General features: G+C 42.2%; 4 protein-coding genes and 1 non-coding gene across 5 annotated transcripts; 2 read left to right on the top strand and 3 right to left on the bottom strand.

The window, feature by feature from the left end:
- The first annotated feature begins 1,039 nt into the window (after positions 1-1,039).
- On the top strand, positions 1,040-5,941 carry pink1 (PTEN induced kinase 1). The gene is made up of 8 exons (XM_037104106.1): positions 1,040-1,508; positions 2,490-2,759; positions 2,842-2,945; positions 3,036-3,218; positions 3,495-3,658; positions 3,743-3,870; positions 3,979-4,209; positions 4,413-5,941. The coding sequence occupies exons 1-8, from the start codon at positions 1,152-1,154 to the stop codon at positions 4,695-4,697; spliced, it is 1,722 nt and encodes a 573-aa protein (XP_036960001.1). The 5' UTR covers positions 1,040-1,151; the 3' UTR covers positions 4,698-5,941.
- trnae-cuc lies at positions 2,257-2,328 on the bottom strand. The gene has a single exon. It is a non-coding gene; the product is annotated as a tRNA-Glu (tRNA).
- A 370-nt stretch (positions 5,942-6,311) lies between the features above and the next one.
- Positions 6,312-9,198, bottom strand: LOC119022792 (tubulin alpha-1B chain). The gene is made up of 4 exons (XM_037104107.1): positions 9,052-9,198; positions 7,783-8,005; positions 7,546-7,694; positions 6,312-7,457 (listed from the first exon to the last, which is right to left on the bottom strand). Exons 1-4 carry the CDS (start codon positions 9,052-9,054, stop codon positions 6,477-6,479), a joined length of 1,356 nt encoding a protein of 451 aa, XP_036960002.1. The 5' UTR covers positions 9,055-9,198; the 3' UTR covers positions 6,312-6,476.
- Positions 9,199-9,958: 760 nt separating this feature from the next.
- agmat (agmatine ureohydrolase (agmatinase)) lies at positions 9,959-13,911 on the top strand. Its single transcript, XM_037104108.1, has 7 exons — positions 9,959-10,305; positions 11,263-11,465; positions 11,670-11,718; positions 12,084-12,279; positions 12,635-12,814; positions 12,954-13,038; positions 13,131-13,911. The coding sequence occupies exons 1-7, from the start codon at positions 10,016-10,018 to the stop codon at positions 13,202-13,204; spliced, it is 1,077 nt and encodes a 358-aa protein (XP_036960003.1). The 5' UTR covers positions 9,959-10,015; the 3' UTR covers positions 13,205-13,911.
- Positions 13,912-14,452: 541 nt separating this feature from the next.
- Positions 14,453-22,779, bottom strand: LOC119023529 (NACHT, LRR and PYD domains-containing protein 12-like). The gene is made up of 12 exons (XM_037105543.1): positions 22,718-22,779; positions 21,957-22,075; positions 19,627-21,436; positions 18,988-19,158; positions 18,664-18,834; positions 18,230-18,403; positions 17,976-18,149; positions 17,253-17,426; positions 16,614-16,787; positions 16,260-16,433; positions 15,747-15,920; positions 14,453-15,299 (listed from the first exon to the last, which is right to left on the bottom strand). The coding sequence occupies exons 1-12, from the start codon at positions 22,777-22,779 to the stop codon at positions 15,269-15,271; spliced, it is 3,408 nt and encodes a 1,135-aa protein (XP_036961438.1). The 3' UTR covers positions 14,453-15,268.
- Between the last annotated feature and the right edge of the window lie 763 nt (positions 22,780-23,542).

The following is a 23,542-nucleotide window of genomic DNA, read 5'->3' as shown; positions in this document are numbered from 1 at the left end:
TGAAGTTACATGTCTCCCCCTTCTGGCTGGTTGTGGGTGTGAGCGTTGTGTGTCCATGGTGCTTTTATCTGTTGTTAAATTAAATGCATGACAGCATCACTCCAAAACTACAACCCCAACTAATCTGGATCTCTGGGCTCTGAAATCTCTTTTCTATCAAACTGTTATTTTATATATTTCATCCACATCAGCCCACGAAATCTGACAGAATACAGTTGGCCTTTTCATTCATTGGGACAAGTTGGCACTGGAAAGTAATTAAATGTTTATTGATATCGACTGTTGGTGCCATTCTGTGTCGTGCAAAGGCATACAGATATGTAGGTTACATCAGCACACTAAGTGGTTGATTCAGGTCATAGATTTATACGAATAAAACCAACATTTTCTACCTGACAGAGTGAGCTTATAAATTCATTAAAAGAGAGGACGTACCTGTTATAACGACACTAGAGTGTCGTATGAATGAACATTATCTGACAGTCACATTTACAGCTGTCAGGAAATGTTTCCTGTGATACAGTGTAGGTGGTTTTAAGACAAAGAAGAGTTTTTTCAATGTATAACTTTCTTTTGACCTTTTCTCAGTGCAATAAGAGTGTATGGCTACTTGTTTGGGGAAAAATCATAAACAGTAAAATATGATCTATGTCATGTCTCTCATAATTATGACTTCGATCTCATAATCACTTTAAAGCCCATAATTATGACTTTTAATCTCATAAATATGATATTTGATCTCATAAACATTATTTTTGATGTGAAATGTATACATTTCTAACTCATAATTCTGACTTTATTGTATAATTATAACATTTTATCCCATAATTGTTACTTTCTATTTAATAATTATGACTTTTTATCTAATAATTATGACTTTATGTGTCATGTTATCTATTTCATAATGTCTTACCATACATCTTCATTTATCATTTACGGTATTTATTTCATCAAGGCTAAATTGATCACTTTTAATCTATAACTGGACTACACGGGCTTCCATAGCTGTCACAGATATGTAGGGCGTCTGATTCTCGCGCATGCTCAGTAGCAGCTGTTTTGTTTACATCATACAGTTCTTGCTTGAGAGAACCGAGGACCGTCTGACAGCGTCCCGAACCAGCAGCTTAACTTACCTCTCCGGGTAAATTATGTCTGTGAAACACGCCATTAGCCGGGGGCTCGAGTTGGGCCGGTCGGTCTTTCAGCTGGGTCTCCTCAAATCCGGTGGCCGAGTCGTAGCAAAGCTCCGAGCTGACCGTCTGCGTGTAGGCCCGTCGGTCCGCACCGTTCAGCCTCAGGCTTTCCTGCCGTCTCGGTACCGCTACTACCGCACCTCTCTGAAGGGCCTGGCAGCCCAGCTTCAGTCCGCCGGCTTCAGGAGAAGGTTCGGCGGCGGGTCCCCCCGGAACAGGGCCGTGTTTCTGGCTTTCGGTCTCGGCGTGGGGCTCATCGAACAGCAGCTGGAAGACGACAGAAAGAGCGCCGCGACCTGTCAGGAGATCCAGGTACGACACCGGCAGAGCCACTTACACCTTTACCTTTACCCCACTACAGTTAACTTCAACTGGAATTAGTTATGTGCAAATTAAGATTTTACAAGACATGATCGATTGTTAGATATTACACATTGTTACCGTGTTGTAAACTACTCAACAAAGGAGCTCAAATTTACTAAATGTATTTGAATGCAGCACAACCATAACACCTAAATGCAGCTATCAATAATAACAATGCTTACAGTAATATAATGATATATATAAAGTTGTTTCTTCAGATCTAAGACATTTTATTCACATTAAATGCTTTTGTTATTGCTGTGGTAATAATTTTATTCTAATGGAGGATTAGTTGTAGTTACTAATCCTTCCATTTTCCTATTTTATCCTGCTATTTCTATATGCAGGAGGAATATGCGCACTGTGGTCTGTAAACTAGCAAAACATGATGCATTTGTTAGTGAAGAGATGTCAGACATGTGGGTGCACAGATCACTTCTGTACAACCATGTAATAATTTGTTACAAGTTATGATTATGTGTAAATATTTCTGGAATAAAGCTCCCAAAACTTAATTTGTGTTTTAAAAAAAGGATCTTTTAAACCTTACTGCATACTATGACCAGCTTTTATTTCTTTATTTTTTGCCAGAATCAAATCCATTTCAGTTTTATAGCCCCAAATAGATAGATAGATAGATAGATAGATAGATAGATAGATACTTTATTGATCCCGGAGGAAATTCAAGAAAACACTGTTCCCTGACCGGGAATCGAACCCGGGCCGCGGCGGTGAGAGCGCCGAATCCTAACCACTAGACCACCAGGGATTGTATAATCACAGTCACGTTGCCTCAATGGGCTTTACAATGTGCACAGTGAGCGACATCCTCTGAATATCTGATCCAAAAGCCAAAGCATCTAATATGTGGATGAATTCACCTGTTTTTCAGTACCGATTTCACTATAACAATGTGATGTTTCTCTGCAGGCTGTGTTTCGCAAGAAAAGATTCCAGAGCCCTCTCAAGCCGTTCACGTCTGGATATAAACTGGAGGATTACATTATTGGGAATCAGATCGGGAAAGGCTCCAATGCTGCCGTGTACGAGGCCGCGGCTCCGTTCGCCCCGCCGACGGAGAGCAAGAGCTCCCTGGTGGAGCTGAGAGAAGATGAAGAGGAAGTGGGAACTGCTCGATCTCTGACGTGCTGCTCGCTTAAAACCTTCCCCCTGGCTATCAAGATGATGTGGAACTTCGGGGTAGGTGTCCAGCAATGCTCCACACTTTTTAAGGTATCAGTCTTGTGTACTGATGCTAATTTTTGATGCCGTTTGTTTGCAGGCAGGGTCGTCGAGCGAGTCGATTTTAAAATCCATGTCGCAGGAGCTGGTGCCTGCGGGTCCTCTGGCCTTAAAGCAGGAAAAGGAACAAATCACTCTGGATGGGTGAGTCCTATCACTGCGTCGCTGCGTTCATAGTTCTGCGGCATGTTCACTGAAGTTGTCCATTAACGACTCTGGTCTCTCCGCTTGCAGAGAATTTGGAGTTCTGCCCAGAAGAGTGTCTGCGCACCCTAACGTGATCCGAGTGCACCGGGCCTTCACAGCGGACGTCCCGCTGCTGCCAGGTGCCCAGGAAGAGTATCCAGACGTACTGCCAGCCAGGCTTAACCCCACTGGTCTGGGCAACAATCGCACTCTTTTCCTGGTCATGAAAAAGTAAAGACCTGCCCGTTTTTTATGTTGTTTGAACAATTCAAGTTAGTAGAGATAAAGCGCTGTACATACATGCTGCTTTCTATGACTGTGTGTGTGATTTGAATACCATCTGTGTTTGATGGGCCCCTCCACTAACAGTAAAATATTATTTAGAGGCAAAAACAGGCTTCGATTTCTATTAGATCTAAAGGATTATAACTTTAAAGGGTGTATACAAGATATCTGAGGGCATCCGGCTCAGTAGCACTCTTCATCCTGTCTTCTCCTGTGTTAAAGCTACCCCTGCACGCTGCGTCAGTACCTGCAAGCATCCACGCCAGGCTGCAGGCTGGGCTCTCTGATGGTGCTGCAGCTCCTCGAGGGGGTCGACCATCTGTGCAGACAGGGCGTCGCTCACAGGGATCTCAAATCAGACAACGTGCTGATGGAGTTTGACTCCGGTCAGTGAACTATTCAATCATTATAGATTAAATCTAATCAATTCTATGTTAAAATGTCATCTAATTTTTTTTTTTTTTTGGCAGATGGTTGCCCTCGTTTGATTATCACTGACTTTGGCTGCTGCCTGGCGCAGACTGACTCCAGTCTGCAGTTGCCCTTCAACAGCATGTGGGTCAACAGAGGAGGGAATGCCTCCCTCATGGCCCCTGAGGTTAGCTAAGTAGCTTTTTATTGTTGCCATTTAATAAACAAGTAGAGCATTAGACAGCAGAAAATCAGTGTAATTAATGAGTCGTTTTCATGATGTGTCTGCCTAAAGGTGACCACTGCAGTTCCAGGGGATGGTGTGGTGATCGACTACAGTAAGGCGGATGCCTGGGCCGTGGGAGCCATCTCCTATGAGATATTCGGCCAGCAGAACCCGTTCTATCATGCAGTGGGGCTGGAGAGCAGGAGTTACCAGGAGAAGCAGCTTCCTCCTCTGGCCTCCAGCGTTCCAGCCGATGTGCAGCTGGTGATCCGATTGCTCCTCAGGAGGAACCCAAGCAAGGTACAGCAGGGGCAGAGTGGTAGATCTGGTCAGGCAGGGCATCTATAAGTGCAGCTTTAAATGTAAGTAATTGCGCACTCAGATGTGGGCGCATTTAATATTCGATTAGGTCTCCTGTCTGTGCATGTACCAGCTGTCTGGTAACATTAACATTTAACCAACTCTTTCATGCTACAATGCTCATGCATGTTGTTCCTCTGCAGCGCCCCAGCGCCCGTGTGGCTGCTAACATGCTACATCTCAGCCTCTGGGGACGGAAGGCCCTGGCCAATCAGGACAGCGTCGGCATGAGGAAGCTGGTGGATTGGCTGCTGTGCCAGTCGGCTGTGGTTCTCCTGAGGGGCTGCAGCGGACCCAGTGGGAACACGGTGGAGGCGGAACTTCAGAGGAGCTTCCTGTCTAACCTGGACCTGGAGGATCTGCGCACCGCCGTGGGCTTCCTCCTGTATGGGCGAGAGCAGCGTCAGGCCTGCATCCTGTCTGCATAGATCCATGATACATAGTTTAAGAGTCACTGTTATGGATAAACTAGGATCCTAGAGTTAATTCATGTTTTTCGTATTTATAGTCACTACATCATCTGTGACCATCAGTGTTTTCCAGCAGTTATGGTTAATGATTTAATGGTGTGATTCACTTTTTTAGACCCTCTTTAACCAGTCCTGTCCATTGCTGTTGAAATTGCTGACCTGCATTTCCTAGAATCTGTTTTCACAAACTCAGCGTCACTACGTTGTCAGCAGGGGTGAAAGCAAAATGCTACCGGTGGCATTTTATGCAAAATGTGACGGGTCTTGTAGGAGCATTGCATCGTGGACTATTGAGGCTACTGTTGGTGGAGAAAAAGTTTTGGTATCTGTGTTTTCTATAATCAATTCATCCTTAAATGACTGTTGTTCATCAGCACAATACAGCTAAATTGGCCTAGAAAATGGATTTATGGTGACGAGCTACTGGTGTTTCTGTATTAACAGCAGATTCTTCCTTTAAGAAGCTCTGATGCACTTTTTAGATACTTGCTAGTTAAGACCCCACACTCACATAGTAGTTTGTTCTAAGTTGATTAAAAAATGGTCTGTGTAGAAGTTTTGGAGGTGTGGAGGCCAACAAAAATATATTTTACATTAGAGAATTAATGACACACTGCACTTGTCAGAGCCTACTGTGTAGGGCGACGTTAGGTTACATATTCACAGACGGCATCCAGACTTTCAGACTTTTTAAAGTTTAACTTCGTCCATCAGTTTGTCATCATAAAACAGCTTGTAAAACCTCTCCAACATGTTACCACACAGTTATCACAACGATGATGGTAGATATGGATCATGCAGATTATTGACCGACCTCGAGGATGTGATTGTTTTGATATTGTTGCTACAGTTTGCACTTTATGTCCATGTTTGCACTTGCACAAAGCCATTGTTATGGCTGACTGGTGTTTTGTTGCCAGCTTAGCGAAATCATGGTTGATTATTTAAGAAAAACGACGCCAAATCCATGATTTGAATAGAGTGACTTCACACTATAATCTGTTATCCAAACTAGTGATGTTTCAGCCTACAATGTTGGCATCATAACATAAATAAAATAAATATCTTAATCATGTGGGTGGTTAAGTATTCGGGATATACAGGTGTGTGTGTTTTCATACTGAAGATGGTGAGAAATATTTTGGATATAGATTTTTCTGCTGTGTTTCAGAATAAAAGTGTGTCTGAAAAGAGCTCAAAAACAATTGTGCAGCCTTGTTTATTTAACCCCTCTTGTTTCTAATACACACACTTTAAAACACAATACAGTACAGACACCTCCATCTAGGATTTGTCAGGATTTGTTTGCTGTTTTAAGCAAAGAGAATGAGGGCAAAGAGAAGCCATAGCTCAAATCAGTTGACTATTTGTTTTTAAAAAAGCAAAAACTTCCTGTAGACACTCTGCAAACCTTGACATGTAATGTATGGTGTTTTTTGTTGTATAGACCTGCATCTATAATTTCCTCATTTATGACAGATATATGATTTAGCACTGCAGTATTCTAAAGCAAAAATCGCCTGCATTTAAAGTTAATTTGTCAGCATTGTCAAAAAAAATACCCACAAACAATTTGACATTGCAAGAGTTTTATTTAAGACAGAGCAAAGCTGGTATTTGAATATTATTACTCTGAGCAGCCAAACTGGTATTTAGACAAACATTTCTGTTTGAAATGATTTTAAGACAAATGAAACCATTTGTTTCCAGTTTAACTTTTGTGCTTTTCTGTCCCTTTTAATATTCCTCTCCCTCCTCCTCACCCTCACCCTCAATGGAGTCGACTCCAACCTCCTCATAATCCTTCTCCAGAGCTGCCATGTCCTCTCTGGCCTCAGAGAACTCTCCCTCCTCCATACCCTCACCCACATACCAGTGGACGAACGCACGCTTGGCGTACATCAGATCAAACTTGTGGTCGAGCCGAGCCCAGGCCTCTGCAATAGCAGTGGTGTTGCTCAGCATGCATACAGCCCTCTGGACCTTGGCCAGATCTCCACCAGGAACTACAGTGGGCGGCTGGTAGTTGATGCCAACCTTGAAACCAGTGGGGCACCAGTCCACAAACTGGATGGAGCGCTTGGTTTTGATGGTGGCAATGGCAGCATTCACATCTTTGGGCACCACATCACCACGATACAAGAGGCAGCAAGCCATGTACTTGCCGTGGCGAGGGTCACATTTCACCATCTGATTGGCGGGCTCGAAGCATGCGTTGGTGATTTCAGCCACTGAGAGCTGCTCATGGTAAGCCTTCTCAGCAGAGATGACAGGGGCATAAGTGGCCAGAGGGAAGTGGATACGGGGATATGGCACCAAGTTGGTCTGGAACTCTGTCAGATCAACATTGAGGGCACCATCAAAACGAAGGGAGGCAGTGATGGAGGACACAATCTGACTGATCAGCCTGTTCAGGTTGGTGTATGTGGGACGCTCGATATCGAGGTTCCTACGGCAGATATCGTAGATGGCCTCGTTATCTACCATGAAGGCACAGTCAGAGTGCTCCAGGGTGGTGTGGGTGGTGAGGATGGAGTTGTAGGGCTCCACCACAGCGGTGGACACCTGGGGAGCTGGGTAGATGGAGAACTCCAGCTTGGACTTCTTGCCGTAGTCGACAGACAGACGCTCCATCAGCAGGGAGGTGAAACCAGAGCCGGTGCCACCTCCGAAGCTGTGGAACACCAGGAAGCCCTGAAGGCCAGTGCACTGGTCAGCCTGGGGACAGAGAGGGAAAGATGATTATCACATAAAATACAATCATATAATTTGATATTCAATCAAAATAAGGTGTGGAGTTCCCCACCAGTTTGCGGATCCTGTCAAGAACCAAGTCGATGATCTCTTTGCCGATGGTGTAGTGTCCACGGGCGTAGTTGTTGGCAGCATCCTCCTTACCAGTGATCAGCTGCTCAGGGTGGAACAGCTGGCGGTAGGTACCAGTGCGCACCTCATCTAAGGAGTCAGTCACAAATGACTTGAGGGTTTGACCAAATTAAACCAAGAGAGAAAAACATTTTATCTATATTTAATGAGAGTTTACCGATGACAGTGGGCTCCAGGTCCACAAAGACAGCTCTGGGGACGTGCTTCCCAGCTCCAGTCTCACTGAAGAAGGTGTTGAAGGAGTCGTCTCCACCTCCGATGGCTTTATCACTGGGCATCTGACCGTCCGGCTGGATGCCATGTTCCAGGCAGTAAAGCTCCCAGCAGGCGTTGCCAATCTGGACACCGGCCTGACCCACGTGGATGGAGATACACTCACGCTGGGATGCGGACAAAGAAGATTTGGATTACAGGAGCTGAATCGGACGAAGGAAGCAGATTTTCCACAAGGACTGCTGCTAATTAAAACGGAGGACTCAGACAGGGCCAAAATAAAACAATTGTGCCCTTCAAACGTGGATGCCAAGAATCCATAACAAGCTATTTTTTTGTCTTGACGACCTTTAGATGAAATGCTATGGATCAGCACAAACTGAGTCAAATAGCCTGATTCTCTCCATCTTGCATGGAAGGGCCTGTTTGGGAACACCTCTGTTGCATTGTTACAGGGGAGGCCATGCATTTTCAGCTGCGACATAAGACTGTGTCTCTTGCACACAGGATTACTGTAGAGAGAGGATTATCTAGGTCAGACGTTTGGCAGGGTGCTGCCTCTTTAAAAAGACCACTTTGTCATCCTCACTGAAGAGATGTGCCAATTTAAAAAAAAATATTTTGTATTTTATTACATTTTTTTCCATTTTATTCTATTATTTTCTATTATATGTAGGCTGGGAAGAGACGGCTTTGTTTGATTTAGCTCACAAATCTGGCACAGAAAGTAATTCATCATTTCATACTATTATGATTTATTTTTATTTTTTTCAGAACATGGAGCATTAAACTGATGTAATAAATATTTAGACAAAATGGCTGCATAGTTGGTGAGAACAATGGGTTGACAATATCAGTGTGAATACCGGTGGTCAAGTGACAGAGTCTAAGCTGATTGTAACGGAGAGGATTTGGGGCGTTTGCGATGCGGGAATGCGAAGGAATAAGAGAAGGGGGAGAAAAAAAACAGGTGGTTTGGTCTTACAAGCGGAATATTAATAATATTAAAGATAAAACTAACAGGCTTTCTAGTCATCAGAGGCTGCAGAATACGGCAAGACGACAGAGCAGTGCAACGATGGAGAAATTTACCAGGCGCGACCTACTTTCCTCCCCTTCGCTTCTCGTACAAGACACGACGCAGACCCTCAATGCATGAAAAAAAATCTGGATGCAAAATGCGTAGAAATGTGTCAAAAATTCAATCACTTACCATGGTGGCTTGTCGATATTATGCTATGTAATGAGACAAGCCTTCAGGAGCGTCTGTGTCTGAGGTGTGCGGCTGTCTCTCGGTCTGGGGCGGATCTGCTGGTGCGCCACGCGCTCTGCCTCTGGAGGAGGACAGGTGAAGTGCGCACATAAAAAAAAATAAAAAAAAAATAAAAAAAAAAAAACCTCCTCCGTCAGTCCAGTAACTGTTTCACACCCAGAACCACTGGAGTTCAGAGATAATGTAGCTCAGATACGAGCCACACTTATATTTACACCAACATTTACAACATTAATGAGGTGATAATACAAGTAAGTAACTAACAGTGTGAAACTGTGTTGTCCTTTAAGGCCAGTTTGTTTATTCAGTTTATCTGGTTTATTTATTTATTTATTTTTTTTGGGGGGGGGGGGCGGGGGGGTGGGGGGGATTATGTATTTCTTACTTAATCAACATGTGGACATCATTCACAAAATTGCATTTCAACCTTATTCTCGACTTTACGACCATTCTGTCGACATTTCCTCTTTTTTCTTGAAGTGCATGATGAAATGAAAACAAAAAAAAAAAAAAAAAATCTTCCTCCTCTCGTGTTTTTCTTCTGACAGCAACGATCTTCCGTACAGCTGCTCGCCCCTCCCACCTGACCTGAAGTGGACTTATGGTCTTGCTGCATTCATGCTCCACAGAACCAGGTCGGAACTTTCATAAACCACAAGTCCGACCCGACACGAAAAATGCAAAACATGCATAGTGGAGATGTTGTGATTCTTCCTAACATTTATATCGTAATCAAAGATGCATTTATGACGGTAACGTGCGACCAGGTTATCAGAAACTGGACACTTCTCTTGTGGGCTTTAACACAGTTATGAATATTACTAGCTTTGAAGGAGCCAGTGAAGGCAGCAGCAGAAGTCCGTCTCTCTGCTGCTCACTCAGCTGCGCGTTAAACCTGACAGACATGTTTCCACTGTGGAAGAACTTCACTTCTGTCACCCGCCGGGTCATTTCTCCGTCTGCAGCGGACTTCTTCTCTCTCCGGACGCCACAAACTTTGTCCGTGTGCGTGAATCCCAGCAGAAAGTCTTCAGGAAAACGCTTCAATGTGCCACCGAGCGCCGAGTTTGTTGCGAGGGTGTCGGGGATCCCCACCATGGCCAAGCTGCCCTTCCAGGAGACAGCGGACGGGCTCGACGCGGCTTTCATCGGGGTCCCGATAGACACCGGGACCTCCAACCGACCCGGAGCCAGGTGCTGTTCCCCTCCGTGGAAACTGTAACGAGCAGGCCTGTTGATGCTGGAGATAAGTAGACCTAAACATGACTGCAAGAAGAGACAAGAGCGCAGTTGATATTGTCCAGTATAGAGATGTTAATCATTAATCGGTTAATCGCCGTTGAGAATTTAACCGATTAAAAATTATAATAATAGACAATCAGAGGTAAGCACAAAGACAATAAACAGACACTTGCTTTTCAAATATATGCAAATAAAACACAAAATAGTTATGTAAGTAATTTGTAATAAATAAAATACAAAACTGACATGATATTTGACACAGACTGATGACACATTTTAACTGTTTCCTCGCCTCCCTCGGTATCGGCTGGATTTTGTTGCCAGTTGTTAAACATCGACAGACAGGAACTCTCCAGTTGAAATGTAGCATTTATTTTGAGTTATTTCACTGAAAATTTGAGAAAGTTATGCTTACTTCATCTCCTAATGTAGCCAGCTCTGATACGACATCAAGCATGGATCATTGAAAAAATGTCTTGTGGACTTTAAAACTTGACAGAATTTTTAATTTCTGGTAGAATTTTTTATAATCCAGTAATCTAAAGTATACGATTTTGAAATGGACCGTTCTACATAAGAAGACAGTTTTCTTTTGGTTCTTCAAGTTATTAAAGTAGTATATTAGTTCAAGTATCACTATTAGTTAGTGATACTTTAATGTGTAACAGATTACTTCTAGCACCACTGTGTTACACTGGTAGAGGAAGTGTTCAAGTTCTAATGCCACACCATGAAATACCTCAATACAAGTTAAGAAATTGCATTTAAAGTCTAACTTATGTAATAAGCATGTTGGCAGGAAAATGTACTTATAGGATTAAAGTCGAGTTACAGTCCAAAACTGAGTTCACAGCTTAACGTTCAAACGGCTGCAACGCTGAAATGAAACGATTCCCTCCTCCACTGCAGGTTTGGTCCGAGGCAGATCAGAGTGGAGTCTGCCATGCTGAGATCGTACAACAGCGGCACCAGGGCAGGACCGTATGATTCCATCATGGTGGCCGATATCGGGGACGTGAACGTGAACGTGTACGACCTGAAGGACACCTGCAAACGCATCAGGGAGGCCTACAGAAAGGTCCTGGCTACCGGCTGTATTCCTCTGACTATGGGTGAGAGTGACGGGAGGAAGAATGAAAAACATGTCTAGATAATTTTTTACCTTCTAGACGGACAGTCGAGATAAATCATCCATTGTCTTTATAACAATCAAAGCGAGCTGTGCAGCGTCTGTGCAATTATTACCTGTGTGGATAGCCTTATAAAATTGTTTGATCAAGGGTCAGATATAAAAAAGGAGGTTTTGTCGTCTGCAGGTGGCGATCACACAATCGCATATCCGATCCTGCAAGCTGTTGCCGAGAAGTAAGTAGGCCACGCTTCACCGGGTTGCTGCAGGTGTTTTAAGGAAAACACTTGTATTAATCACACTGTTAAAAGACCACAGATAAAACCAGTAACCACTAGTGCAAACATGCAGCCCAAATAATTGAAAATACATCAAATATATTTGAATTTTGAAAGCTTTAAACTGCAAATCTTTGAAATAGTTGGTTTGAAAGTTACTTCAAGAGAAAATCATCGATCTACAGAAGTTTTTATCACTAAATCACTGAATTTAAATGCAGTGAAAAAAAACACCAGAGCAGAAAAAAGTTGTTTAAAGTTGAGTGCAGGCTGCTGACACATACTGCCCCTCATTCAATGTTCCTTCTGTAATATTTCGTCAGGCATGGCCCAGTGGGTCTGGTCCATGTGGATGCCCACGCCGACACCAGCGACGTGGTGTTGGGGGAGAAAATCGGACACGGGACTCCATTCAGACGCTGCGTGGAGGAGGGGCTGCTGGACTGTAAGAGAGTCGTCCAGATCGGCCTGCGTGGCACCGGCTACTCTGCAGATTCATATGAATGGAGCCGTGCGCAGGTAGAAAACTGGAGTTCTTGTTAGATGACATAAGACTTGACTGAATGTAGTGACTTGTGGTTCTAGTTAAGCTAAGTAGCTGTTGGTTGAAGTGACTCTCAGTAAGAAACTGAAGAACTGTATTTCCAAAAATGTCTAATTATTAAATGTAACAATTAAAACAACTGGGTGAGCAAGGATGGTGTGTTTTGTAGCTCAGCTCAAAGAGTCATTTAGTCAGCTAGGTGTAGATATGTTAAGATCACTTTGTGATATGAGACAGTGTCAATCCTTTTAAAGTGTCAGTTTCAAGCAAAAAAAAAAAAAAGAGGATGGTTGTCTTTCAATGATCAACCCAGGTGTTTACATTGAGCAGGGTTTCCGTGTGGTACAAGTGGAAGAGTGTTGGTTCAAATCTCTGGCTCCCCTGATGGCTGAGGTCAGGGCTCAGATGGGCAGCGGTCCAGTGTATCTCAGTTTTGACATCGATGCTCTTGACCCCGGCTTCGCCCCCGGAACAGGCACGCCGGAGATAGCAGGGCTCACTCCCATTCAGGTGAACACTTCTGTCTTCATCTTACAAATATACTACACATGTTCCACACATATAACATGCAGGAGGAGTCAATTCTCTGCACTTATCTTCTCAGCTGTATGAACACTAATAAACTTCCTTTTTTCTCGGTTGGATCTAGGGAGTCGAGATTATTCGAGGCTGCCGTGGTCTGAACCTGGTTGGATGTGATCTAGTGGAGGTGTCTCCTCCCTATGACACCACAGGTACTTATGTTTCACACATCACTTCTTGTCAAATTATCTTATTTTTGTTAAATTCCAACCATTATTTATATATTTTTTTTTTCCATCAACAGGGAACACTGCCCTGACTGGTGCCAATCTCCTTTATGAAATGTTGTGTGTCCTGCCAAAAGTTAAATACTTCTAATCAGTGTGTATACACAGAACAGATCCTTGTTTACAATTAATAAAAGTGCATCAGTGCCTAATGAGCAGGCTGTCCTGCTGAAGAACCAGTAATGAAGGCAGTTGCACAATTTCAGTTGAATGTTTTAATCAAAAAACATTAGATACTCCAAAGTCCTTAAGATGTGCAATTTTTCAATTCACTGTGCCAACACATTTTATTGTTCATGTTCACAAAACTAATGAATAAATAAAGTTTGACTTATTTTCCATGTATTTGTCATTACACGTCATTCTTGCCATCTGGAAAATACTCACAAGTAGAAGTGGAGGCCTGTTTGTAATGTTCGATACATCCAGTATGTCAATCATATACGCACATATAAAAAAAAAGGGTAGCAAACATTTATGGATAACAAAGATGAGTGACTGACATGTACGAGTGCACCTGTGGTGGTTAGTTCACCGTCCTTTTCCTGCATAAGGATGCTGTTGGTACTCACAGGAAAATCTTCTTTGCTAATGATAGAATGACAATGTGAGACAGACAGTTGTTTGGGTTAACTCTCCAAAACTTTCTACATGTTTTATCTTCTTGTTTCTGTGTGTCATGAACGATTAGCTGTTAAACTGGGAGAAAGGTCTGGTATTGGAGGTAAAAACTGGAAACTTTAGAGAGGTCTTCAAGCTTGCATGCTGGATGCTGATTTTTCACATCAACTCACGGCAGTACTGGCAGTAAAATTCTTACAAGCCCAACCTGCATAAAAATACAAAAAACTAATAAAAAAAACAAACAAATGTGATTCTAGAGGAGATGTCAGATACTTCAGTGATCAAAATAAACTAATGCCTCTTCAGGGCAAAATCAAAGTGAATGAACAAGCACCAGGTGTATAGGGGTGAAACAACAAACACAATTTCAGAGCAGCCAAGGAAACACAATTGGGCCTAAACAGACCAGAGAATCTAGCTGGCACTCCAATGACCTGAGTTACTCAGTGAGTCAGGAACCAATTCAGAATGAGTGCAAAGGCCACCTGGGTGCCATCCCCCACCTTTTTTAAGCCTTCACAAAAGGGTTTTGTCACACCCTGATTGGCTGGGATGGGAATGCTCCAAGCTGCTTCCACTCCTCAATCAGGAGTCAGTCTCCTCCACCCTGTGCACAGGTGATCTGAATCCCCTTCAATTAGTCCAGAGGGATTTGGAAAACCAGCACAAAACAAAGAAAATAACAATGGGACTGCTACAAACTAGGTACCTTAATTTAAAAAAAAAAAAAAAAATGTGGAAAATGACTGAAATTCTCTGTCATTCCACAAGGTGGAGCTGCAGTAGAGAGCATAATAGACAAATCATTTTAATTAGTGTTATCATGGTGTTATGTTGTCATAAACAGAGCTACACTGCAGAAGCATCTTTGGTCCAGAATATCTTAATACATTTAAAAAGCCTTAATAAAAATAAGACAGATTTCAGGAGGAGGAGGTGATTGAATGAACTATAAAGGAGTGGAGGAGGCATGATCCTGATACACCCCTTGCCTCGACCCCTTCATTTCCTGCCTGCACGTCTAGCAGTAGGGCATCCCAAGTCGCAGCCAGATAATGAAGCAGTGCTCTTCTTAGTCTGATGACTTGGATTGTTTGGTCGGGCAATCACATGACAGCTATTGTTCCTCTGCCATCACGCTTGGGATGGGAAGATCAAAAATGTTGTGTTCAAAGTTCATCAAATATGTTGTTTAACGTAGAAAGATGGCCTGAAGTCCCTCCAGATTTTCAGTGTCCATGCTTTTATTTCTCCATGAGGTAAATCGCAAAAAGGCAATGTGATAATATCAGGTAAAAATTGGAAATGTAAATGTGTTCGATGAGACTGTGTAGGAAAGAGCAGCAGTGTAGCAATCCAGATATGCTGATCACACCCTGTCATACGTACAGAAACACAAGGGCATGATGGTGGACATTGTGTCTTAAGACACTTAAGACTGCATCACTGACGAGCTGATGCTGCTGTTTCAAGCTCTCTGCATCATCAGCAAAACAACTGATCCTTTCTCCACACAGCCATGGCGTCCTGTTTATTCAATCACATACTGACATGGATCCCACCTGATGAGAGAAGAAGAGAGATGAGATGAAGAGAGAAATCATAAAATAGTGTTTACAGACACTAGCTGTCGTGGTATCATCATCACTGGACGATTAAAGAATTCATGATATTTATCGAGAAAGAAATCTAAAAAAAAATGCTCTCAGTCTAATTCATCCTATTTTTGCACAGCAGTAGTAAATCAATGAGTAGCAGACACATTACCGGATCAATGCCACACTCTAGCTAGCTAATGGTTAACTGTTACTGCACCAGTTCCCATCTTTGTTTCGAGTAGAGTTCAACTTTGGTGAATTTTGATATAGATTTTGCCTGGTATTTTTGAATGCAATGGGAAAAGCAGCAACAGTGAAGGTTAAAGGTTTACAGAAAATACTGGATCTTTGCTTTGAGACTGTTTTCAGTACACTACTGCTGAAACCAGCTTGAACCAACTCATTACTGACCTCAGATTCTGGAGTCTACAGATTGGATTCTCCACATGGTCCTGCAGCAGCTTTACTTCAGAGTTCAGGATGACGTTTCCACTCAGGTCCAGGTCTGCCAGACAGGAGGGGTTGGTCTTCAGAGCTGAGGCCAGGTGGGCATAGCAGATCTCTGACAAACTACAATACATCAGTCTGAACAAAGAAATGATGTAGATCAAAAACAATTCATAATCCAATCACAGGTGGTCTGGTTTTAAACATTAAGTTCAGCATCTTCAACAATAAGCTTCTCCTTAAACTTAGTATAGTAACTGTCATTTTAAATACATATTAGTTCAGAGGATCTTCTATATACAAATGTGACTAAACTACAGTTTATTAGAGAAGCAGACATCTTTTGTGAATGCACACCACATTTAGCACAAGAAACATGAATGTATGAACAAAAGTAAATGCTTTCTTATATATATTTGAAGCCAAAGTTTAGACTAGTGAGAAATCAGTTTCAATTGGTAGAGTCTTTTAACTGACCTAAGAGTCTCTAGTCGACAGTGTGGACTCTCCAGAAAACCACACAGCAGCTTCACGCCTGCATCCGGTAGGTCATTATAACTCAGGTCCAGGTTCTTCAGATGGGAGGGGTTGGACTTCAAAGCTGATGCCAGAAAAGCACAGCTGATCTCTGACAAACTGCAAGAGCACAGTCTGAATAAAGAATAAATTATGTTACTTTAGACACCTTTCTGCTTGAAATCATTCAGTGTATTTAAAATGCAGTTCAGAAATCGCAACTTCAAACACCTGAACCCGACAGGATGCAGGATAAAAAATGTAAACACAAAATGTTAAAAAATAATGAACATAACAGATGTTCTTTGAACTGACTCAAGAGTTTCCAGTCTGCAGCCTGGACTCTCCAGAAAATCACAAAGCTGCTCCACTCCTGAATCTTGCATTGTGTTGTTATTCAGCAGCAGCTCTCTCAGATGGGAGGGGTTGGACTTCAATGCAAAGGCCAAAGAAGCACAGCCGTTCGCTGATATACAGGAGTGCCACAATCTGAATAAACAATTTAAAAAAAACACTTTAAAAGACAATGTTCTTGCTTAATATTCTCTTCAGAGCTAAAGAAGGTTTAGAAAACGGCCGATGTGAATAAAGACAATTCAAACGTGATTGAAAATAATTATCACAACTGTACATTTTTTTTTAGAAAAAAGGTCCCATGGTGGTCCACCAGAAGGGGAGGGACTTTGCCCTTCTATACCAACTCATGTTGTGCCACCAAACACAAATAAAGACCCAGGTGGAATGATTTAAGGTTCAAATAAAGATCAAAAAGCTTCCACAGATGCTTGGGTAAATGTGAACAAAACACATCCACAATATTTCTTTCAGGATAGTGGAGTCCTGATTACGAAGGATCGTCAGTGTAATATCAGTCCAATGTCTTCTGATTAGTCTAACCATAACTTTCATGTCACACTTGTCTCAGCACAGATGTGAAATAAAAGGATGTCTGACCTCAGTCTCTCCAGTTGACAGTGTGGACTCTCCAGGAAACCACACAATATCTCCACTCCTGAATCCTGCAGGTCATTGTCACTCAGATCCAGCTCCTTCAGATGGGATTGGTTGGACTTGAGCGCTGAGGCCAGAGGAGCACAGCAGATCTCTGACAAACTGCAACGAGTCAACCTGAGTAAATGATGAAGATAAAAATCAATATATAATCTATTCAGATGTGATCAGAATTGAAATGTCCTAATCATTAAAGTGTCATTTTTCCATTCTGTTAACATGGATCAACATCATGTCAGCCTTCAACAGACATCTGACAAATGTCACTGCAACCTTCGTATACCAGTTCATGCCAACACAGATTAATATCATGCTGCTGATCAAGTTTATAAGTTTGTAATCAGACACTAATTGTCAAAAACACATTGAAATTAACAGAAACCAAATAAATATCTGTAGCCTACTACAGCAACATATCTTATCAACTTAAAAGAAAAGGGGATTCTAAATACAGATGTGAGCATTTAACAAAAAATCTAACCATTAATATACTCAAACTAGCAACATTTTAACAGATTTTAAGAAATAGAAATCAACTGTGACTATGGACAAACTTAAAAGAAATACAAAAACATGAACAATGGAAATTCAACATGATTGAACATACATTAGAAGTTAATTAAACATAGAAGACATACAACAGTAACAGAAAGTAAGTGAACTAACCACAATTTCTCCAGTCTACAGTATGGACTTGACAGAAAATCACAAAGCAGCTTCACTCCTGAATCCTGCAGCTCGTTAATACATAGGACCAGCTCTCTCATATGGGAGGGGTTGGACATCAGAGCACAGCCCAGAGAAGCACAGCCGATCTCCGTAAATTCACAGTTTTGAAATCTGAATAAAGAATAAATGATGTAACTTTAGAAGACAATGTTCCACCCTTCCCTACTGTCCACCCTCCCCAACTGTCTCACATTAGTGTCTCAAGCCTGCAGTGAGGACTCTCCAGAAAACCACACAGCTGCTTTACTCCTGAATCCAGCAGGTCGTTGTTACTCAGGTCCAGCACTCTCAGATGGGAGGGATTGGACTTCAGAGCTGAGGCAATGATTTCACAATGAGTCTCTGACAGCTGACAGCCACAAAGTCTGTAATGACAATGCCAGAAAAGCACAGCTGATCTCTGACAAACTGCAGGAGCTCAGTCTGAATAAAGAATAAATTGACACTATAGACACCTTTCTGCTTGAAATCATCTCATTGTTTAACTGATGTGTGTGGTTTAATTACCAGTGCACTGATGCATATGTTTCATTTTACCTCTGTAAATATACACTAAAAGTAAAATGTACTTAAAGTGTGTAAGTACTATATGCAAATTGTGTGAAAGCAAAATACAGGAACTGACCTCAGAGTCTCAAGTTTACAGTTTGGACTCTCCAGTCCAACTGACAACAGCTTCACTTCTGAGTCCTGCAGCATGTTGTGAGACAGGTCCAGCTCTCTCAGATGGGATGGGTTGGACTTCAGAGCTGAGGCCAGAGAACAGCAGATCTCTGACACACTGCAGAAAGCCACTCTGTATAGAGAGTAAATAATGTTGATAAAAAACCTATCTATGATCTAATCAGAAGTGTTTAGGTTGTAAATGTGTAGCTTATTGTTGTAAGATGGATTCAGATCATTTACTTCAGTAAGGGCTCTAATGTGAAAGCGGAATACATGAATTGACCTCAGAGTCTCAAGTTTACAGTTCGGACTCTCCAGTCCACCTGACAACAGCTTCAATTCTGAGCCCTGCAGCTTGTCGTTAATCAGGTCCAGCTCTCTCAGGTGGGAGGGGTTGGACTTCAGAGCTGAGGCAACAATTTCATAATGTGTCTCTGACAGCTCACAGCCAAGTCTGTAATGAGAGACAATAGAAAACTTAAATTATGATAAAATCTGACACATATGTATAAAAAAATAGACTGTACATTTTGCACATTAAAGAATTAGTACTTATGCCACTGAAAAATAAACTGGCACAGTCGACTACACATTACTCTTACTAAAACATTAAAGAAAGTGAGCATAATTCCTGGATATGTCCCTTTATCTTGATCCACACCAAAAGGTAATGGCTGTAGCTGAGAAACACTGTTTTACTGTGAGGTGAACAATGACCAACGCTTTCTTTTTCTTTTTTTTTCTTTTTTTTTTTAATTTTTGGAGAACTTATCCGTTTACGTTACAGACTGGAGCTCAGATGGTCAGCATGATTTGGTCAGCCACCGATTACAGGTTTTGTGGTTTGAAACTTAAACTCTTCCTGTTCAAATGTCAAAACATGCCTAAACAACACAATGATAAAAACCACATCTGGACTCACACAGCCTTTCTGCAGTTCTTCACTGCTGGAATCAGTCTCCATCGTCCCTCCAATGTTGTGTTGCACTCGTGTAGGAGGAACTCATCCAGAACCTCCTCTGACATCTGCAGCATGTTGGCTAGAACTGAGCAGTGGATCTTGGAGAGTTCCTTCTCTGATCTGTTCTCTGACTTCAGAAACTCTTGGATCCCCACATGAACTGAGTGGTCATTCATCTCCATCAGACAGTGGAAGATGTTGATGCTTCTGTCAGGAGAAGTGCTTAACTTCTTGTTTTTTAGGTTGTTAGTAGCTCTCTGGATGATTTCTGGACTCTCCTCTGTCTGACCCAGAAGGCCTTCTAAGAGCTTCTGGCTGGACTTTAGAGAAAGACCATAAAGGAAGCGAACAAATAGGTCCAAGTGGCCATTTTTGCTTTTTAGTGACTTCTCCAAGTTGCTATACAGGAAGTTATCCAGGGATAAATAATGGTCATTGTCCTTGTCATTATTATCATCATCCAAATCTTGCAAGAAATCCTTCAGCGTTGTTGTGTTTCCATTTGTGTAACAGTGGAACATGTAGACTGCAGCCATAAACTCCTGAATGCTCTGATGGACAAAGCAATAGACTGGTTTCTGGAAGATCAGACACTCTCTTTTGAAGATCTCTGTACAAATCCCCGAGTCCACCAAGGCCTCTGTGACATCAAGACCAAACTGCTCCAGGTCTTCTTTGTAGAACATCATGTTTACTTTTTCCAGGTGTTCAAACGCCAGCCTCCCCAGCTTCAGAAGAACTTCCTTGTCAACCTTCGTCAGCTCCTGTTGACCCCTCTCACGTCCCTCATCATACTTCTGCTTCTTCCTCTTTGTCTGAACGAGAAGGAATTGTGAGTACAGGTCAGTCGCAGTCTTGGGCAGCTCTCCTCTCTGGTCTGTAGCCAGCATGTTCTCCAGAACTGTGGCAGTGATCCAGCAGAAGAGTGGGGTTAGACACATGATGTTGAGGCTCTTAGATGCCTTGACTTGTGAGATGATACTGCTGGACGTCTGTTCATCACTAAATCGTCTCCTGAAGTACTCCTCTTTCTTGGCATCAGTAAAGCCTTGCACTTCAGTTAGCCTGTCAACACATGTAGGAGGGATCTGATTGGCTGCTGCAGGTCTGGAAGTTATCCAGACCTGAGCCGAGGGAAGCAGATCCCCTTTGATAAGGTTGGTCAACAGCATGTTGACTGATGACTTCTGTGTGACATCAGACACAACCTCATTGTTGTGGAAATCCAGTGAGAATTTGCTTTCTTCCAGACCGTCAAAGATGAACAAAGGTTTACAGACAGCGAGCTGCTCTGCTGTGACCTTCTGCAATGCTGGGTGGAAAACATGGAGAAGCATGAGAAGACTGTACTGATCATCTCTGATCAAGTTCAACTCTCTGAACGAAAGTGGAACCACCAGAGTGACTTCTTTGTTTTCCAAGCCCTCCGCCCAGTCCAGAGCAAACTTCTGCACTGAGAGGGTTTTCCCAATGCCAGCAATGCCGTTCATTAGAACGACTCTGATGCGTCTCTCTTGGTCAGGCTGGACTTTAAAGATGTCATGACACTTGATCGGAGTGTCGTGGATGGTCTTGGAATCTGTCTCAATCTGCCTCATCTCATGTTGGGTATTAACATCTTCGCTGTGTTCCACTGTGATGAGGAGCTCGGTGTAGATCCTGCTGAGGAGGCATCCACTTCCTGTTTCATCAGTTCCTTCAGTCACGCATTCATACCTCCTCCTCAGACTGAGCTTATGTTCTTCAAAAACCTCCTGCAGAGCACGACTCACTAAAAAAGAGAGAAAAATTGCGAGAAAAAAGAGAGGAAATTTTCCAATCTGGTGAGTATTTTCATTACCAGTATAAGGCGATCAATTTAAGAATATATGACGAAGTCGAGAAGTCCAGCTCCAGGACATTCGGTAAGAAGTGTTCCTGGCTCCAAAAAGCAAAGTTACTTAAGTTGTGCTCCTCTACTCAATTTGTCTGACAGTGGCGGCGATTTCAACTTCAAGAGTCATTCTCAAAATTGGCCTTATTTGTGACTTGAATTGAATTCTTGACCAATTTTTCTTTGGCCCTAGCATCATTTGATCTCAGCGTTTCTAAAAAAAACACTGGCTACAGCCCTGGTAATGGCTCAGAACTGTTTCCTACCCGAGGAAGATCTCATCAACTGCAGCTTACTCATGGGTGGTCTGCCTGATTTGCCAGACGACTTCTGAGGCTCATGCAGAATGCAGTCCACCATAACAAAATGTAATGAAATGTAGTAATGTAGTGGACTAGATGTACAGTCTTACTTTTACCGTGCTGTCTGCAGTTCACTGGGGACCGAAGGAGTCTTGGGATGAAGGAGACTGGTCCCAGTTTGAGTTGAAGAACTGTCTGCAGAGAACCACTGGCCACAGCTGGTAGAGACTGGATCCTTCAGGACATTCTTAGCCAAGACACAGCAGGAAAGCTGCTCCTCTGCAGAAACAAACTAATTATTAAACATTGGGTGAACACCATCTAGAGCCTCAGCTGGCCACAGAGAACTGTGAAATCTTTACGTCTGAATTCAACATCCGGTTTGTAATAAAAACAATGTTTTCAGAAATATTCTCTTTTTAAACACAAACTGATGCGCCCATAGTTTGTCATTCATACAAACTCAACACTTCCTGCTGCTACTTCACAGTAAAAGCCTTTTATTCAAGAGAGCTGATGATGGGTTGTTTAGATTGGGTTACTTGTGTTTTTTAAAAGTTTAGATTTGGTACAAATAATTGTGGCACACATGGAGACTACGACACAGTGGCGTCACAGGTTTGAGTCACACTATGCAGTAATGACACCAGCCAATTCTTAACCTGGCCAGTTTTCTTTTCTTTTCCTTTCTTTTCTTTAATGTCAATCAAAACTTGTAGCCACAAATGAATCACACTTCATTCTAACATTTCCTTCAAAACAGTCCACACAGAGGAGACATACTCAGAGATTTTGACAGTAAAATCATAAAAATGTTGGATTAACACTCACTCTGGTTCAGTCTTCAGTTGGCTCAACAGAGTCTAAAGTGACTCACCGAACGTCAGCTTCCCTGTTTCCATGCATTTGGGTCACATGAACAATCTTGTCTCCTCCCATCTCCATTTACAGGAAGTCAATAACTTTTTCACACAGTGTATTTATGAGCATTGTCAAACCAAAATTAAAACATCGAATTCTGAAGAACAAAAAGTAGAGTTAGTAGTTCTCTATTAGTTAGTTAAACCATCTGAAACTCTGAGCTAATGTCTGTGGAGCAAACTCTCCAAACTGTCTCCACATTTCAGCAAATCAAACATGATCAGGCAGCTCTGCCTAAGAAGGATTATTTCCAATATGCGTGCTGTGGGTAATCATGCTGTGTCATTGTACTGAGATAAGAGAGGCGCGGTATTTTTTTTACTTTACATAATGACTGCAATAAAGAAAGCCATTTGGATCGTTCCAAAGTCTAATGCATCATGGTTATCTCGGCTTGAGATTAGAAAATTTATAATGAAAAGTCTGCTGGTGAAAATGTAAAGCAGTGAAGTGAAATACTAAGGCATTTATCAGACAAAAGACACAGTCTAAAGACACGGCATTATGGGAAGTGTAGGACCAAGTGTTCTGGACAGGATATCTCAGCTTCATAAGGAATATTTGTTTTTAAATTTGTGTTTAAGGTGCGCTCTCAGGAGTTTATATTCTATATTTTTTTTTTAGCATGAACACAGTTTATTGTGTTTTTTATTGATACTTGATGCTTGATTTGTATCCTCTGGATCCACTGCATAAAGAATTCATTTTAGTCTTAGATGTAATTCCCCTTCTAACTCCAGGAGAGGGCACTAAATGCTCAGTCTCAGCAAGTTGAGTTAAA

Source organism: Acanthopagrus latus, chromosome 7 (assembly GCF_904848185.1).
Source record: "Acanthopagrus latus isolate v.2019 chromosome 7, fAcaLat1.1, whole genome shotgun sequence".
NCBI classification, from domain to species: Eukaryota; Metazoa; Chordata; class Actinopteri; order Spariformes; family Sparidae; genus Acanthopagrus; species Acanthopagrus latus.
Note: the sequence above shows the minus strand (reverse complement) of the source record. Positions and strands in the feature narration are given on the sequence as shown.